An 18970-nucleotide genomic window follows, 5' to 3' on the forward strand; every position below is an offset into this window, starting at 1 on the left:
GAATAAAAGTGATGAAAAAATCAGAGGTTAAATCCACAACTTATTTATACTACGAGACTAATAATAGAATTTATCCTAACAGAGTTTGAGTTGGGACTAAAATTAATCAAATTAGAGTGTAGAGGTTAAATTCAAAATTTGTATATAGTACAAGGACTAAATACAGAATTTGACCCCAAAAGAAAAAAAGTGCAATATTCCCATCCCCGCGACGAAGCCTATGTTATGATTTTTCCCTTTCCCAAGCAAACTAAAAAAGGAGAAGCAGTACTCCTTCCATTCCAACTCAGTGCTCACTCAATCCAACTCACCAATGGACGCGCAAGACGGAAATCAGCAATCACAGCAACTCATCCTTGGTCACAACGTCTTCCTCCTCAAGCATCCAGATGTCCCTGACATCGAGAAGGTCCGTCTCAAGGATGAAGTCCTCAACTCGGTTAAATCCAATGGTAACTCACCCGATTCAACTCTTCTCTTTAGTTTTTCCCGACTCAGTTATTTCGGTTCAACTCTAGCATTAATGCTTCTCGTGTTTTCTTCATGGCTGTGGTGGTTGTAGAAATGGCTCCGTATTATGAAACCCTAGTTGCCGATAAAGTGGTAGAGCTGGATCAGAACGTTTTGGACGCGATGCGTGCCAAGAATGAGGAGGAGATTAAGAAGCTCGACGAGAAGTGAGATTTTATTTAGTTTCTTCAATTTTTCTTCTCCTGTTTGTTACTGATTACTTAGGATTGATCTGAAATTTATCATAGGTTTTAGGGATTCTGGTTTAATTTTGTTAGGTTTTTTTTTTCATTTGTCTGATAATGAGAATATAATGTAGAACTTTTGGTCTAAAGAGACATAGATTCTGAATGAATTAGGGTTTTCAAAGACTCAGATTTTAATTATAGTGTTTTTTTTTTGGGGGGGTGGGGGGAGGGTGGATTTTATTTTCTTTGATTAAGCATTTTTGTTTAAGAATGGTTACTTCAAGAGGTGCTTTTTTGTTTTGGTGTCTTGTTTGGAATGAAAACATTTACTAAATTTATGTATATGAAATGCTGGAGTGATTTATGTTTTGATGAAATACGGCAGAGGTAAATAGTTATGAGTTGAATGTTCCTCTTTAACACAACGAAATGTTATGTTACTCGGACTTGGGTACAAGGTGAGTCGAGCATCGATATATTGAGTTTTTCCTAAGTTCTTTTTACATATTTGGTGGGATATCATATTTCCATGACAATGTTTGAATATGCGATCGACACGAGTATTTCATGGAAAGTTAAAATAGTCAGAGCGACATAGAAGAAAATAATTGTTTATGTCCTATGTTAACTCTTCATTTTGATTGAAATACTAGTGTCCGACATGTATTTAAACATGAGTTTGAGATATGATTCTCCATGGACCCTCCAAAAGCATATAAAAACTTGGAAAAATTTGAACATAACAGTGTGTGACATATACCTAAATCTGACTCATCTGAGTCAATGTAAAATTGATGATAATCAATGACATAGGGGCTTAATTTCTTCTGAAACTCTTGCACTTCAACTATGTCTCTGCAGCTTTTCAGCCCTCTGACCCGCTGCAATCCCCTAGAGAAAGTAAAGAAACACATGTTGATCTCTGATGAATTTTTGTTATTGTTTTACCGAACCTGTTTTTGGCATTATAGGATTGCTGATGCTGAAGAAAACTTGGGTGAAAGTGAAGTTCGAGAAGCACATTTAGCTAAATCCTTATATTACATTCGGATAGGTGATAAGGTAATAATAGTTCTTGTTTATTGCTCTTAAAGGTGATGTCTTCTCGTTTAGTTATGCTTGAGTGCTATATTTTTCATCTTGACTTATGTTTATCTCAATCTAGGAGAAAGCATTGGAGCAACTTAAGTTGACGGAAACCAAGACAGTCGCTGTTGGGCAAAAGATGGACTTGGTGTTCTATACTTTGCAGATTGGTTTTTTCTACGTGGATTTCGATCTTATTTCCAAAAGCATTGATAAAGCAAAAAAGTATGTAATTATATTTATTAATAATATCCATTAATTCTAGCTTTTGCATAATTAGAGATGTATGCCTTTTCACTCGTCGTTGCTCCTATTTTGATGCTAGTTTATTCGAAGAAGGCGGTGACTGGGAGAGGAAGAACCGTTTGAAGGTCTACGAAGGCTTATATTGCATGGCCACTCGGAATTTTAAAAAGGCAACCGATCTATTTTTGGGTTCCATTTCAACCTTCACAACTTACGAGCTTTTCCCTTATGAGACATTTATATTTTATTCCGTGCTTACGAGCATCATATCGTTGGATAGAGTTTCCCTTAAACAAAAGGTATTTCAGAGTTTTTCCTCAAACTTGTACTATGACTTGTGTTACTTCCTATTTAGGCCAGGCAAAGTTACTGATGGCTAAATGTTACAGGTCGTAGATGCTCCTGAGATCTTGACTGTCATTAGAAAAATACCAAATCTTTCAGAATTTTTAAACGCTCTTTATGATTGTCAGTACAAATCATTCTTCTTAGCGTTCGGTATGTATAGCTATAGAATTATCACTTTGAACCCAATATCTAAAACTTCTTTCATTGATCAATTTGTTTGGAATTATATCTCAGCTGGTCTGACCGAACAGATAAAGTTGGACCGTTATTTGCATCCACATTTCCGGTTTTACATGAGGGAGGTTAGAACTGTTGTTTACTCTCAATTTCTGGAATCCTACAAGAGTGTTACCATTGAAGCCATGGCAAAGGCTTTTGGGGTGACCGTGGAGTTCATTGATCTGTAAGTGATTATATCCAATGGTGTGGCTTTTTGGAAGTATTACATTGCTTGCCGTGGCATGATCATTTTGTTTCTCTTCTCCATGATTCTAGGGAGCTATCACGTTTTATTGCCGCAGGGAAGCTTCATTGCAAGATCGACAAGGTTGCCGGTGTTCTTGAAACTAACCGCCCTGATGCAAACAATGCGCTCTACCAGGCAACCATTAAACAAGGAGACTTCTTGTTAAACCGGATCCAGAAGTTGTCTCGCGTTATTGATCTATAAATCAGTTCAAGCATTTCTTCTGATTTAGAAATGGATAAACCAACAATTTCGAAGTTCAATGAAATATGGAAACGCAAAGTTGTCCTTTTAGATGTTTCTTTCATGCATGATTTTTTATATACATTTCTTTCCCTTTTTTCTTTTTTCATTTTCTGGTTTCTAGGCCAATGAATGTGATGCTACTGAGTTTCCTAAAAAGTTATCTATTGGTTTCTTATTGTTCTGGGTATCTTGATGATTGTGGCTGGGGTATAAAGCTCGAGCTTGATTGAATTTCGCTCTTGAATTTGAGATTAAAAATCGAGTTATTCAAGTGTCCTCAATTGGTTTGTTTACCTAGTCAAAAATAAGTTTTGATTTTGTGGAGTTTATATTTTTTTTGTCACTTTTCCTCTGAATTCTTTTAGATGGAAAAGATGACTGAATCTTTAAAATTTTAGTGGCACTATATTTCATAAAATTTCAAAAAAATAATAAAAAATGTTTTAAAATTTAACAAACTTAAATTTTTTTTCTTTCTAAAATGTCTATTGCAGTAACGAAACACATAGAGGTTATCACTCATGGCAATTTTTAATAGAGTGGAGTATTTTAAGTGTTTAATAAAAATTAAATTAGTATCGTTATCCATTATAATACTGAATTCAGAGTATTATTGTTTTATTTACTTCGTGTTTGGTGTGAATGTTTGAGGACCACAGATTTAGCTAATATTCTTTTCCCCTTTAAAAATAAAACATATTAATAATTTAGCAATAAAAATATGTATGTTGTATCATTTAAGCCAAACTCGTCATTTCAATCAAAACGATTTTTATATTAATTATTATTCAATTATCCTCACAGGAGGGAACACCGCCGATGTTAGGGTAATTTAATTAAAGGGTAAATTCAGATTTGAATAATTGATTGTGAAGCAATAAAGTACTTAAAACTGAAGCTGGGCTCAACTCAATCCATCTCAAGATAACTTCCTCTCGGAGTACAGTTTATCTCATTACACAATTCTCCATCTCAAATAAAAAACATATATCTTTAGTTCTTTATTCGAAGAAAAGAAAATCGAAAAACAAGCCCAGAAGCAAAGACCAGGCAGTTGAAAGGCACACAAAAGCTAGCTTAGCGGCCGTTGTTTCTTCACTACTTGCATTTGCATTTCCCCCCACTTACACATATAAAGAATTGCATTGGATAACCCAAATCGCATTTTCTTTGGCTTCACAGCCACAATTTATCTTTCATAATTCCTACTCTTTTTTCTTTTTCTTTTTTTATCTTTATACAAAGGGTTTCTCTCTTTTTTTTCTTTCCTGAAACTCTCGTCACTGTTCTTCTTCTTCTCTCTCTGTTTCAGCTTTTTTCTTTTTTCCCTTTAATGGTCTAAGAATGAGAAACTAAAAGACGCTGCTAAATTCTTCTTCTTCTTGTAGAAGTGAGAGAGAAAATGAATGGTATAGCTTCTCGTTTTGATTTCAAAGATATTCAAGAGAAGGTTTCTCTTCATTTGAGACCATGGCATCGTTCATTTCAATTCTGGGTTCGAGCTGCTGATATTTATACTGGCTACAAGGTCCCTCTCTTACTCTTCTCTCTCTCTCTCTCTATTATATACATATATACATGTACATATATATGGCCTTTGCTGGGCTTTCTTTATTTTTCTTAATCTGACTGAAATTTGGGTTGATGGGTGATTGTTGAAAGGTGTTTCAAGTCCGGGTGAGTTTCGTGAAGGATGTTCAAAAACAACATGCAATGTGGGAAAGACAGCATGAGCTTGCTGCTGATAAGATTTATGCTATGTGTTCTGACCTTGGTGGGTTCTTCCTTAAGGTAGTTCGATTTCCACTGCCTTTTAATCCCAATTGTTTTTTAACCCCCTTATTTCTTAGCTTGAGTTAATATTACTGGTACTCGAGTGTGAATGTCGGATATGAGCTGATATATTCATTTTTGCTAAGCTTTTTCATGTATTTAGAGGGTCCTTAGACGGTCATATCTCCATTTTAAGGGTCGAAGCGACATGGGCTTCAGTTTTGCTGTGAAAAACTGTTCAATTCAGATTGGATTTTGTCTGTTTTTACTGTTTGAATATCTTATTGATTGCTTCTTTTGTTGAAATTGGCTGTTCTTAGCTCTTGGAAAACTATGAAGTCTTCTTTTTTTTTTTTCAGTTCATTCGAAGAATGGGTGTATAGGTGTTGTTCATTTGGATTTAGGGTAATAGTTTTATTGAAAATTTGTTACTTTGGTTACACTAGGTTGCTCAAATTATTGGGAAGCCAGACCTAGCCCCAGCTGCATGGGTGAAAAAGCTTGTTACTTTGTGTGATCAAGCCCCTGCAACACCATTTGATGGTGTTCAACGTGTTTTAGAGAAGGAGTTGGGTCAAAGTATTAGTGGAATTTTTGAAAAGTTTGATGTAAATCCTCTTGGCTCGGCTTCAATTGCACAGGTACTATTTTCCATTTCTTTACATAGCTCGAAATCCTGCTGATATGAGCAGGCTAGGAAGGGTATGTGTTGAAATTTGAAGCATTTTGATACTTAGAACGGGTAAAGAACGAATATTTTTGTTAAATAAGCTTCAAACTTGCCAACATACAACAGGATAGAGTCCATTTGCAGCTTTAATGTTACCATTTTGATGATTCGGTTTCTTCTTCTTGTTATTTTTTAAGTCATTTGCTTATAAGAACCCTATGATTATACCTTATATAGGTTCATCGAGCAAGACTCAGAGGCGATAAGAATGATGTTGTTGTTAAGGTAAGTTCTCTTGAAGACAATTTTTAGCATTATGAATGATGTTACTGTTTAAAGTAAGTCTTGTTAAAGATGACTTTAAAGCCTTATATGTCCTTGAGATTCTGAGTATTAGGTTTATGGCAGGTTCAACATCCCGGAATCCAAGAACTGATGATGACTGACATCCGTAACTTGCAAGCATTTGCATTGTACATGCAAAAGACAGATATCAAATTCGATTTGTATTCTGTTACCAAAGAAATGGAAACACAGGTGGCGATATTCTTTTTATTTTTTGTTTTTTACCTTTTTGCCGTTTTAAGTGGTTAATAACAATGGCTAGGAAAACATTTGAAGAATGACGAGTCTCTTACTTAGGAATAAGGGAGGGTCAATCTTGAGGGGGAAAAAAAACTAATTTTCACTGTCAAGGGCTTCCAGGGCAACTGCATCTCATTAATCAATTTCTAATGAATCATTTCCGGTCACTAGAATATAATTCTACCCTTATGGCTTAACTTATTCGCTTAGGCCATTAGCGAATATCAGTGGGTAATCTACTAACTGATAAATGGTTGCAACTTATTCATGTTGGTAATACTTTTAATGGAATATATAATCATTTTTTACAGTTGTATCTCAAGCCATTAAGTTGATTTGATGTCTTTTTTGGTTGGACTTATGCTTTATATACTCTTTAAATTACATAAATTAAGAGTACCATTCTGCATGATTTGCATTTCATTTTTCTTTTGGATGTCGTTATTTATTTATCCTTTGTGCTTTTGAAGATTGGGTATGAATTCGATTTTCTAAGAGAAGCCAATGCTATGGAGAGGATTCACCGTTTCTTATATGAGAATAACAGAAAATCTCCAGTTCTAGTTCCGAGAGTGGTTCAGAATTTGGCTTCAAGGCAAGTTCATACTGATATCTTGTAATGACATATTTGTACCAATAAATCAGTAACTTTGCATCTTGCTTGTAGAGGTGTATGTGTTTGAATATGCATCTGTCATTGCTGGAGGATCTACATGTTTTGCTTTTAGAATTTTGTGTTCTGGTGGTAAAAGTACCATGGAGGCCTCTATATTAGGAGTTGATTGCATTTTGCCCCTTCTACTAAAAAAATGTGCAAGTTAGATCAAAGAGCAAACTGATATTTCTATTAAAAATTTCATCCATTTCTACTGTTAAAAATTTGTCCATGTACACTAGGATGAGATACACGTGGCACGCCACATGTTATTGTCTGGTTATTCCGTTAACCACACCAGTTTTTAACGGTAGAAATGGATGAAATTTTTAATAGAAATGACCAATTTACTCTATAATCTAACCAACAGGGACTAATTTGTTCATTTTTTAAGTAGTGGGGTCAAAATGCAATATGACTCCTAGTAGAAGGGCCTCCATTATACTTTTATCACATTTTGGCCTACTTTTTGCCTTTTATTTCTAATGATATCACCTCTTAGCTAAAACAGTATATTGATTTAAATTGTGCGCTATTTTTTACATGGTCTATACATTAATTCATGTTTTCTAGATGGTGGATGCATTTTATGTTGTTTCTCTTAATGAACATCTTTTACTGCTTTATTACTGATGCTGGCATTTCTGTAATGCGAAGTTTATCTGTTTAAATAGGAGGGTCTTAGTGATGGAATATATCGATGGAATCCCGATCCTGAAACTCGGTGATGAAATGGCTAAAAGAGGGATTAATCCTGGTGGTAAGATGGCAGCAGCAGCAAAGCAGTAAGTACTAAGTTTCCACTTTGCAGATATCAAATTTTCTCCAAAATCTTTTATCATCCATATGGTCTTATTGCTTAATATTTTCCTTCTTATTGTTCTTTATATCCTCTATGATGACTTTGACTCTTATCATTTTGGGTTCCTAAACTATGTTTAGTCGAACTTGGGTATGAATGTCGGACACTGATATGTGTCTGATGGGTAGTTTCACTTTTTCTGAGATTTCCATGTATTAGGAGGGTATTTAGAGAATATAACCCCACCCCTTTTTCTGGGGTAAAAGTGCTATGGAGACCCATGTACTAAGAATCAGATTGCATTTTGCTCCCTCTACTCAAAAAATAGGCAAATTAATCCCTGTACGTTTGATCAATGGGCAAACCGGTCCTCCTGTTATAAATTCCATCTATTTTCACTGTTAAAAACTGATCCTTCTACATCAGCATGAAGTACTGCATGTAACTGTCTGGTTATTTCTTCAGCCACGTATAACTGTTTGGTTTCCTGACTCCCAAGTCTATCACTGCTTTGTAAATTGTTTTTTGCTTACTCCTCAAAAGTTGCATAATGTTAATTGGGTTGTCTATAAGGGCTATGAGTCTATCAAGAAATGGCTCCTGTTTCTCCCTCTCCCTTCATCTTAGCTTTTTCGGAATGCATAAAAAAGTGCTTAAAATAATACTTGTCGTAAATGCAGGAACATACTTAAAAGTTTGACACTAGCATATGGACAGATGATACTAAAGAGCGGTTTCTTCCATGCAGATCCCCATCCCGGGAATATATTGATCTGTAAAGGTTCAGAGGCAAGTTGGCTATCACAAATTTTTGGTTTTCTTTTAGTTCTTTTATAGCCTTTGTTGCCAATTCATATTCATATATATAATCTGCCATATAGGCATATAGCATACTAACCAGTTTGCTTTTTTTCCATAAGCCAGGTTGCCTTACTGGACTACGGGCAAGTGAAGGATCTGCCTGACCAATTGAGGCTCGGATATGCTAATTTGGTTCTAGCCATAGCCGATAATGATCCTGTAAAAGCAATGGAAAGTTATAGGTAAACTTTTGAGTTTCGATTCATGCTTTCAATAACATTCCAATACAGAGTTTGGTTGGCTGCCATGTCACTTTGACTTTTCGTTTTCTTGAAGTAGACATTTTCTGATACGGGTTTGGGGGTATGACCCTTCATATGCATGGAAAAATTTAGAAAAAAAATTAATACACCCATGTTGGACACATTTTCATATCCTATACTTGCTCACTCGAGTTTGAGAAACATAGGTACATGAGTTTTGAATAGAATAAAAATTATAGGCAATTTTTGGAGCGATCCACATGAATCTAGTGGGAGGTTTAATAATCTACATTACTCCAAGTCTTCATTTTTTTAGATGCTATGTTGCTCGAACTCTTCATTTTCTTAAAGTACTCATGTTGGATACTTATATTTGTCATATGGATATGGGGATATGACTTTCAGTGCTCCCCAAATACATGGAAAAAGTTTTTAAAAGAATTTTAACCATACCCATGTTAGATACATACCTGTATTTGACACTCACATTCAAGTCCAAATAACATAGTCTAGAAATACTTTCAGTGTTCATGCCGAATGCATATCCAGACTCATACGGTATCCAACACTAGCACTCAAGTCTGAATGACATAATTAATATTTGCATTGATTTGATATCGTGATCCTGACAATCTGAACCAATAACTGGGATCAATAATGTTATATTGTCCTTGCTTTTAGAGAACTCGGCATAGGTACTGTAAGCAACTGTGGGAATGAACAACAGGAACTGCTTCGCTTGGCCCAAACAATGTTTGATACGAAACTACCTCCCGGAGTGGCAATGCTGCAACCTTTCTCCGAAGATTCTTCAATAAAGAAAATCGCTGTAGAGGTAAAGGCTTATATAAAACAGTTAAATCACCACAGTTTCCCAGTCCCGACTCCCAAAAAAACCCCATTTTCTGTTCTTGCTCGGTTTGTGCTTTTTGCTGAACTCTGAAGTACTCATTAGTCTTACGAACTTTGTCTGTTCACCTATCATTGATTTGTTTCTCAATCGATGATAGAGAACAGTTTCTAGTGATCATAACAAACTATATTGCTTCAACTCTTCGTTTTTCTTGGAGTATCCGTGTTTAACACCTATGCTCCAAGGATTGTCTAAATGCATGAAAAATTTGGAAAAAGAATTGCTATACCTGTGTTAGACCTATGCCCATATTGGTACTCATACCTGAGTCTGAATAATGTAGATAACAATTTTTTTCTTGCCTATGGCAGTCTTTCCCCGAGGAACTCTTCTCAATTCTTCGTACAGTACATCTTCTGAGAGGACTTAGTGTTGGTCTTGGAATTAACTTCTCGTGTGCAGAGCAATGGAGGCCTATTGCAGAAGAGGCTTTGTATAATGCTGGAAGGTTAAAAGGTGTCAGTTTTGAGCCCTAAGCTAAGATTAATGGAGCATTTATATCGCATTTAGCAAAGCCTCTCAAAATTGGATTGCTGTTTATTTTCCCCTTTTCTGCATGTGGAATCAGAAAACATATGTTTCGAAAACAATCAGCACAACATTACATTACCTCCTGTTTAATTTTCAATTTATCTGCTCTTATTTTTAGGTGCCAATAGAAAGAGTAGAGTACGAAAGCCGAGTTCTTTCAGGAGATTTTTCTGGAGAAATTGATCGGAAGTTGTACAAAAAGGTAGGCTTGAATCATTCCATAATACCAGTTTGCTGTATATATATAAGACTACCAGCTTGTTTATGAACTGATAGGCAGCTGTAAGCTGTTCCTTCTTTTGTTTTTCGATTTAAAAATCCGATTCATTCGTAAAACATAAAATCATTTTGTTTCTTTACTTGAGATTAGCAGGAATCAAAGCATTAAGACCGATATACGAAATCCGGGTTCTTTTGGGAGATTTTTTCCAGAGAGCTTGATTGGCAACCTGAAGAAAAGGTAGGGCTTAAACCAGTCTATATGAATACCAGGTTGCTGTATATATAGAGAGAGAGAGATTACAAGCTTGTTTATGGACTGATTTAACTGTTTCTTATTTTCTTTTTCGATTTCAATTTTTGAAATTCAATTCATTTGTAACAAATACATTCATCTTTATGTTTTTGGTCAGAGAATATACATTCATTTGGCATCTTCATTTGTGATTTTTACGATTTCCTTTCGTCAACAGGGTTTGTGGTGTAATGATAAAATCACTTCTATGGTTGGACCTAAAAAGAATGACTTCTCTAACAAGTAAATGGCTAAAAGTCAATTTTTTATGCATGAGTTTTGTTAACTGAGCTTGTGGTGCAATGATAAAATCTTAGTTGATCCCTCTTGATACAAAGAGAAGGGGGTGAGAAGTTTGAAAAGGTTCACTTTTGTAGGGTGGAGAGCTATCAATGGTGGTGAAAATGAGGAAGAGAAGTAATGGAGTGTTTCTCTGCGGAAGAGAGGAAGAACCCATTTCCTCTTCTTTATGTATAACAATACTAGATATTGGGTTAGATAAAAAAAGAATCGCAACTCATTTCCTCTTCTTTAACGAGAGCTAAAGGCCTGTCATTTGAGCAAGAAAATAATGAAAATCAAACATGATAATTTTTACTTAAACTCGAAAATCTAATTTGATTAATTTAAAACTAAATTCGACCAAACCTACTTTGACAATAATTATAATATTTAAACTTAAAACAACCCTTTAGGATTCTATGGGTCAAAACTAACCCAAGATGATTTATGAAAATGTTAGGGTTAGGCTTCAAAAAGTAAAGGCCCAACCTAGAAGTTTTGGCGGGAGGGGATCAGCTATGAAAATAGAGATCGAGAGAGTACGAGAAACGCTTCCCGCTCCTTTAATTTATGGCGCCGAACGAAAGAAAAAAGAATCCAAATCCGGAACCAAAACCAAATCTCATCTTTTTTTCTTTTCTTAGTTTGTGTGATTTCCGCCATTTTCAAATACCCCCAAATATCCTTCTTTTGAACGAAGCTATTGTTAGGGGGCCGAAAATACCATCAGAAACGGAGAGATGTTCGGAAGAGTAAGAGCGTTACCGTCGCCGTCGTCAGTTGACTGCTTCGACACTCCGCCTTCCAAGATCATCAAGGACGATTCCCTCTCCATCTATGGTATTTCCTTATTTTTAATCCTTTTCAAAGATCAATCCTCTCAATTCTACTATAGATCTGAAATGATTAATACTGATTTTCGTTTTTTGAATTTGTAAAACTTCCTTTATTATACAGAGACTACACTGATGAAGCTTAAACTAGGTTCCCAACGTCACCTGATCCCACAGCCGACGACGGCGGCTGATTTAACCGATTGCGCTTCTGGGACTGTTCCAAGCAATACGAACTCCGATGATGAATCGATGGTGATTGACACGGATTATTCTCCTGTGAGTGTTTCATATACTTCAAGTGATTTTCAATCAACGAGTAACTTCAATTCTCAGCAAGGAAGTAACGGTACGTCGATTCACTACTTGTTTTCCAAATTTAGGGATCATCAACGCGTTTCAACGATTAGTGATCAAACAATGACGATAGAATCGATTGGTTCTACGAGTTTTTTGGGTTCAATTGAGTATCAATCTTTGAGCAGTGGGAAAAGATCAAGGGAAAACCATGAATCTAGCACTAGCACTAGCACTAGCACAAGCAATGGAAGTACTATTATATGATTGAATTTGTTTCAATGAAGGGCTTAGATTTTGCTTATTTGTTGGGTTTAGAAACCTTGTGAATTCTTTGTATTACGGGTATGTTTAATTTTTTTAAACATTTGAAGGGTTATATTTTATATCCGTACGAATATTTATCAAAACAATATAATTGAGGCTTTCGATTCTTTGTTTTTTTTTCATATTTTATTTACTATTTTCCTTATTTTCTATTTTGAACCAAAATTTAACCTTCTATATTTTTTTTAAACCAATTTGAATGTAGAACTCTATAGAATCTAATTAGCTGAAATTTTTATTTGTCTAAATACCAATAAGATTTAATAATAAAAATCATTAATGAATCCCCAATGCCAATGACCGAACTGATTGCAAAACATTGAATTGGATTGATAAAAATCAATTTTCCTTTTTTTTTCCAAAATTTTATTTATAATTAACGAGACTTTTTAACATTCAATCCCACGATAAAAGAAAAAAAAAACTCAAATTTTGAAGATTCAAATTGAATTTGGCATTGTAAAGATAGATTAGTATCCAATAAATTATACTAGTAATCACTTAATTATTAATAATTTTGTCATTCAATTATTTTAGATTTTTTAATGTTTATATTTTTACATTAGTCAATTGATGATAAAAAAAATCAAATTAAATAATTAGATGATCATTTTTGTAATTTTTAAATTTCAGTAATAAAAAAATTTATTAACAGTTAGATAGTTTACCCTTCCAAATTTGAATATGATAATGTGTGTTTGGCATGTTTAAATCTAGTTTGATGAGTGGTGTCTTTTTCTTTGTCCTTTGGCCATTTGTGCATTGTAGTTAAGATTATATTTTGTTAACTCTCTGAAAAATTGGTTGAATTAGAAATTGCAAATCCAATGGTGATAATATTGAAATTTCCTGTCATAAATTAAGGACTAGAAAGCAAAAACACATGAATTTCTTCCATTATTCATACAAAACCTGCAGCTCTAACATTTGCAATTACATCAATCTTGAAGAAATAAATGGGTTGATAAGAAGAGAGCTTACAAATTGCTTTTGCCTAAACAATGAAAAAAGGTCACTCCATTAACCATGGTGCTTGAGCAGGTGTCCACTCACATAATTCACCTTCTTTGAACCAAAGAGCTGAATATGAAAAGCAATGTTTTAAGAAAGCTATATCGGGAATTGAACCAGACCTGTCAGACCTTCAATTCTTGATCCAATTGGTTCAACAGGCCGATATTAAGAATTCAAATCTCATTAATTACAAATAAAATTTTGATAAAATAAATAAATATATAGAAAATTGGTTGTTGTTATTTTGCCAATTCAATCCGGCTTTTAACCTGTTGAATCATTTTTTGATTGGTCCAACATTCATCTAGTTCTTGCATACCTGCTAGACCGGATAAATCACCAGTTCCCGATTCAACAGATAAATCCCATCCGTTTTTTTCTTTCCATGATTAAGAGAAAGAGATCGGAGACCAAAGAGGGTGCCATTAAGGGTTCCTTAACGAGCAAAGGGGAAGGGTCAAAAAGGATCCTAGGTGATCTACTTTGGTTCAGAGTTCAAAAACGGAAATTTTCTCAAGAACTAAACGGTGGCTAAATGCATAAACTTTTAAACCACTTTTCAGTTGGTGCGCGATCTATTGGAGCATGGCATTTGAATTTAGAAACATACAAAAGCTATGTTACTCTGACTCTTTCATTTTTCTTAAAATATCCATGTCCGAAGCATATCTAGATGTAGAAATGGAGATATAACCTTCCAAAGATTCTCCAATTACCATGAAAAACTTGGAAAATTTTGTAAGGATGGATATCAAACACATACCAAAATTAGACAAACACACCCAAGTCTGGACAGCTTAGTACCAAAGCAGCTAGGAGGAAATCATTTCGGAGATAATATGTTTGAATACCAGAAAAAGGAACCTACCAGTTTCACGCTTGCCATTCTCAGGGCTGTCACTACCATGGACGACATTCCTGCCCACATTTTCATTATCAGAATATCTGCTGCAAATCGAAGTTGAGAAATTAGAGGCTCAGAAACAGGGTAAACATAGGCTAACCTTCCTGTTTGAACCGCAAGGTCTCCTCTTATAGTGCCAGGCTCAGCCTGAAGAGGATTGGTAGATCCGATCAGCTTACGTGCGGAGGCAACAACACCAACACCTTCCCAGACCTTGAAAACATAAAATCATCATCAGATTTCTCGATCAATGACATACCTGAAACGTATGATACAAGAAGAAATTAGAAGGGATCGTACCATACAAACAACCGGTCCAGAAGTAATGTAGTCAATCAGGGTAGGATAGAATGACTTGGTCTTGAGATCCTTATAGTGTTCCTATAACCATCATAACACCGATCACGTATATTATTATGTAAGCTCCCAAAGTTAAGAACAATGTGCTTTGTCAAGTCAAACTCGAGTTATCAAGTATCTTAATGTAAAATAACAATAACAAGCATTGAGTTTCTTAACGTAGAACAAAACGGCACATGAAAACATCAATCCAACCGCAAACTTACAAACCTCAGCCAATTCTTTGGGGCATTGAAAGAGCTTCAAGCCGGTCAGCTTAAACCCTTTCCTCTCGAACCGCGAAATAATTTCTCCAACCTAAATAAATATAAAATATGTAAAATATATGCTAAAATTCAGAAGAAAAAAGATTCAAAATCAAAATTCCAAAAGTTCTATTATAATTTATAAACAATTCCCTTTTTGGATACTAAAATTAGCTAAAACATGATACAAAATACAACACAACATGAAAAATAACAAAAATACGACCCAAATACATTAATTGCTCAAAATCTACATGATATGAATTATTAACATATCAAAATTTATATAAAAAAATAAAATATCTTAAACATAATTATAATACAGAAAAATACACGAATTGCCTAGTTTACCTCAAATGCTTTGCGAATAAACCAATAGATAGCAAGCAATTAAAATATGGTAAAATACACCAACACAACACAGAATACACGAATTGTTAAGTTTACCTAAAATGCCTTCACATAAAGTCATAAACAAATAGAAAACAATCAATTTAAGACTCAAAAAATGTGTAATTTCAGCAATTTAGCAACAAGAAATGGATTATGGAGCATAAGATCTTAAACAAAAGAATTGAAGCAAAGCTTACAAGGCCACGCTGTACACCATCAGGCTTGACCATAATGTAAGTTTGTTCAACTTGTTCCTGAAACCAAAAAGAAAAGCGAGAGTATAAATCAACAATGTGAACTTCAAATTTTCAAAATATTAATAAATAGGCACTTCAATTATAGCAAAAACATGGGGGAAAAGCTGAAAAGGAGGTAAGAATCAGACCAATGAAGCGACCAAGTGAGGAAGGAAGATGCCATGGGCGGATTTATTAGCACGGGTTTTAGTGAATACGAAAGGACGTGTAGGGGATTTTGTGAAGAGATGGGATTGTTTGTGGAATGCTGCTAAGTGGTTCACGTTAAGGTTTGCGTGAGAGGTGTAGGATAAACAGGTGGCGCTGCTTCGCTTCACCGTCGCCGCCGCTGAGGTGCCAAAGGATGAAGTGGTAAGCGAAGGGGATAATGTTATTGTCTCCATCGTTTCTTGTTCTTTCTTTCTCAATCTGCCTTTCCCTTGTTTCACTTTCGCCACACGAGGCTAAAATGTACTTTTTGCAACGTCAAAGTTACGGTACTGACCTTCTGTGTTTGCTAGTGGGATAAACTAAAATTTAATCCCTGAACTTATCAATTTGTCTACTTTAGTCCTTTTATTTTCTCTATTTGGATTGAACATGGATTCCTCTAAGTATTATGATATCTCATTTTGAGATCCTATCATATCATCACTCTAGTATAATGGTATAAAGATTTTGATTCATTAGTTTTTGCTAAAAGAATCATGGAATCTCTTGTATTATGAGTCAAATTATATTTTACTCCTTTTTACTTAAAAAAATAGGTAAATTAGTCCATGTACATTAGAATAAAGAGCAAATTAGTCCTCTAATATACAAGGATGAGTTTTTAACAATAGAAATGAATAGAATTTTTAACACAATTGCCAATTTGTTCTTTGACTTAACCTATAGACACTAATTTATTCTTTTTTGAGTAGAGGGAATAAAATATAATTTGACTCTTAATGCAATATCCTCCATAACATTTCTACTTTTATTTTTAAAAAAAACGTTAAAGTTTTTTTTTAAACGAAAATGAATAATGAGATAAAATCTCACCTTACTAGATAATATAAAGTTATATTAAAAACACGTGGTATTTAAAATTTTACTAAATCTTATCACTATATAATAATATAGGTGAATTAAACATGGTTATTATAGAGGTACTCAAAAATCAGGTCGGGTCGAGTTTGATTCTGGTTTGGTCTAAAATGATATTAACATACTTTATATTTATCCAAAATCGGCCCGGCCCGAAATATGGATCTAAATACCAAAGACTAACACAAACTCATTTTAGGCTCACCTATATTATTTTTATTTTTTTAATTTATATTATATTATTTTAATATTTAATAAAATTTTATATTTTTATTTATTGAAAGTTTTTATATAGTTTTCTTAATATTATTTAATGTTTATATTAGAGTAATATTATATATTTAGTATAAGTTTTTTTAATGTATTCTAAATTTCATAATATATAAAAAATAATAATACCAAGTATTATAAACTTAAAAATGAGTCAGGTCAAGCCGGACTCTGGCCTTAAATGTTCAAGCATGAGTCCAACCCATATTTTAAGTGGATCTAATTGTTTTGCCCAAGTCCATTTTTTGAACCTAATTTTTTTGTCTAAACCCTCTCAAATATCGAGTGAGCCTTCTAATCTAGATGAATAACCCGACCCACCTTAACATTTTTTTACCAAAAAGAAATACATATCAAACCTGAAAAAAAAATCAAATGTTGTAATTGGAATTTTAAATGGTTAGATGTTAATATTTGAAATTAACAGTAAAAATAATTAAATTCTGAAAAATGAAAACTTTTGACTATAAGTACAAGTCTCCAAGAAGAGCAAAAAAAAATGACAAAAACACTTTTTAAAATTCAAAATTCCTTCTAGTCTTTTGCATTGTGTACTTTAAATTTAGTATTCAATAAAATAATTTATTCAGTTTCTCAAAAAAAAAAAAAACCAAATTAATTGGTCCTTGTTCTATGCATCCAAAAACAAACCTCATTGTTCGTAACGAATCAAACTCAAGTTATCGGACATAGTCATTTGCCGGCCTTAATTTGGTCTGTGGAATTTGACAAAACAAAAATGGGTAAATTTTTTTTTAATCACTACCGATAACATTTTCTAAGTTGATCCATTTTACCCTTTAATTTTTTTTAAAATATTCAAAAGATTTAATTTAAATTATTAAATTATTCGAAATTTTTTTATTTAAGTCACTAAATTATTAAGATTCTTTTTATAAAAAAAAATTGATTAATGAGTTTGAAGCGACAATTCAATGGTCGATACAGTAGATTAGTACACATTTATAAGTAGAAAAACATGCCTTAAGTCCAAGTTGATCTAAAGATTAGTGTCAAAGATAAGATAACATTATTTAGATTTTGGTTCATTAATTCGTAACATTTAAAATTTTTTTATTAAGAGAAAAAAACTAACTGTAAAAGAGAATGGAAAGAAGAGTTTTTGATTGAGTCAGGCAGTGCGAATAAAGAAGGTCATATAGCAACAATTTTAACAACTTAGTAATTTAAAGGAAAACTTTCGAATAGTTCAATAACCGTTTTGTAACATTTTAAAACGTATATTTATTGATAATTTAGTGAAATTAGATATGGTTTTTTTTAAAAAATTAAAAGATTAAAACTTAAATAAAAACATTGCAATAGTTCAATAACCATTCGTAGTATGTAACACCCCTAACCCATATCCGTCATCGAAATAGGGTTACGAGGCATTACCAAACTTATATATTAGCATTTGTACAAAATCAAGTCATAAATTTATATTTCAAATCAAAACTTTGCAAATTTCACCATAAATTCCCTAAAATGGGTCTACGGGGTCCAATACATGCTTTAGAAATGATTTGGAATTAAACCGGTAACTATAGAAAACTTTGAAAAAAATTTCTTGAAGTTAGGGGCACATTCCTGTATGGCTCCCATGGCCGTGTGGTTAACCCGTAGGCAATTCTGACTTGCAATTTTTTAAGCATCAAAGGGACACACAACCATGCTTAAAACCCGTGTCCTTCACATGACAAAACACGCGGCGATGTCTTTTGCCCGTGTACTATCCTGACTTCATATTTAAGGATGCAGGGGACACACGATCATTTCACAGGCCCGTGGGCTTACCGTGTGTCACACACGGCCTAGACACACGCCCATGTGTCTAACCATGTGGACGAAAATAGGCCATTTTAGGCCATTTTTCTCACCCCAAACTTAATCATTTTCATGTACCAAAATTTATAAGTATCTACTAACCAATTCAGCAAACTTTTAACATTCAAAACAACATGTTTTTATATTAATCCACAACATACCAATCTTAAACATGCTCCACTAATTACTTTAATGACTTGGTTACAAACCAAAATATTAAGATGTTATTTGGCCACAAAAGCTTATACATGTCATTATAACAAAATAGATTTATCATTTTTACCAAAATGAAGGGA

The 18970-nt window shown here is 33.8% G+C and overlaps 4 protein-coding genes across 7 annotated transcripts; 3 read left to right on the top strand and 1 right to left on the bottom strand.

Moving 5' to 3' along the window:
* Positions 1 to 178: 178 nt before the first annotated feature.
* On the top strand, positions 179 to 3277 carry LOC121206454 (26S proteasome non-ATPase regulatory subunit 6 homolog). Of its 2 annotated transcripts, XM_041077393.1 has the most exons (8): positions 179 to 452; positions 563 to 677; positions 1670 to 1760; positions 1864 to 2009; positions 2110 to 2329; positions 2420 to 2528; positions 2613 to 2781; positions 2874 to 3277. In XM_041077393.1, exons 1-8 carry the CDS (start codon positions 314 to 316, stop codon positions 3046 to 3048), a joined length of 1164 nt encoding a protein of 387 aa, XP_040933327.1. In that variant the 5' UTR covers positions 179 to 313; the 3' UTR covers positions 3049 to 3277. The 2 variants fall into 2 exon arrangements, with proteins under 2 accessions (XP_040933327.1, XP_040933326.1); XM_041077392.1 differs by having other exon boundaries at positions 219 to 452; positions 2420 to 2781.
* Positions 3278 to 4006: 729 nt separating this feature from the next.
* Positions 4007 to 10736, top strand: LOC121206455 (aarF domain-containing protein kinase 1). Of its 2 annotated transcripts, none has more exons than XM_041077395.1 (14): positions 4007 to 4176; positions 4479 to 4618; positions 4753 to 4881; positions 5310 to 5504; positions 5771 to 5818; positions 5942 to 6070; positions 6589 to 6713; positions 7448 to 7558; positions 8256 to 8364; positions 8500 to 8618; positions 9321 to 9474; positions 9864 to 10008; positions 10202 to 10285; positions 10454 to 10736. In XM_041077395.1, exons 2-13 carry the CDS (start codon positions 4493 to 4495, stop codon positions 10264 to 10266), a joined length of 1455 nt encoding a protein of 484 aa, XP_040933329.1. In that variant the 5' UTR covers positions 4007 to 4176; positions 4479 to 4492; the 3' UTR covers positions 10267 to 10285; positions 10454 to 10736. The 2 variants fall into 2 exon arrangements, with proteins under 2 accessions (XP_040933329.1, XP_040933328.1); XM_041077394.1 differs by having other exon boundaries at positions 10457 to 10736.
* A 127-nt stretch (positions 10737 to 10863) lies between these two features.
* Positions 10864 to 12437, top strand: LOC121206456 (uncharacterized). 2 transcript variants are annotated; one of them, XM_041077397.1, is made up of 3 exons: positions 10864 to 11719; positions 11837 to 11991; positions 12096 to 12437. In XM_041077397.1, exons 1-3 carry the CDS (start codon positions 11620 to 11622, stop codon positions 12120 to 12122), a joined length of 282 nt encoding a protein of 93 aa, XP_040933331.1. In that variant the 5' UTR covers positions 10864 to 11619; the 3' UTR covers positions 12123 to 12437. The 2 variants fall into 2 exon arrangements, with proteins under 2 accessions (XP_040933331.1, XP_040933330.1); XM_041077396.1 differs by having other exon boundaries at positions 11837 to 12437.
* Positions 12438 to 13203: 766 nt separating this feature from the next.
* LOC107931375 (nucleoside diphosphate kinase 2, chloroplastic) lies at positions 13204 to 15995 on the bottom strand. Its single transcript, XM_016863254.2, has 7 exons — positions 15638 to 15995; positions 15450 to 15506; positions 14825 to 14911; positions 14555 to 14635; positions 14355 to 14467; positions 14219 to 14268; positions 13204 to 13416 (listed from the first exon to the last, which is right to left on the bottom strand). The coding sequence occupies exons 1-7, from the start codon at positions 15890 to 15892 to the stop codon at positions 13349 to 13351; spliced, it is 711 nt and encodes a 236-aa protein (XP_016718743.2). The 5' UTR covers positions 15893 to 15995; the 3' UTR covers positions 13204 to 13348.
* Between the last annotated feature and the right edge of the window lie 2975 nt (positions 15996 to 18970).

The sequence above is a fragment of the Gossypium hirsutum genome, chromosome A09, assembly GCF_007990345.1.
Source record: "Gossypium hirsutum isolate 1008001.06 chromosome A09, Gossypium_hirsutum_v2.1, whole genome shotgun sequence".
Taxonomy (NCBI): domain Eukaryota; kingdom Viridiplantae; phylum Streptophyta; class Magnoliopsida; order Malvales; family Malvaceae; genus Gossypium; species Gossypium hirsutum.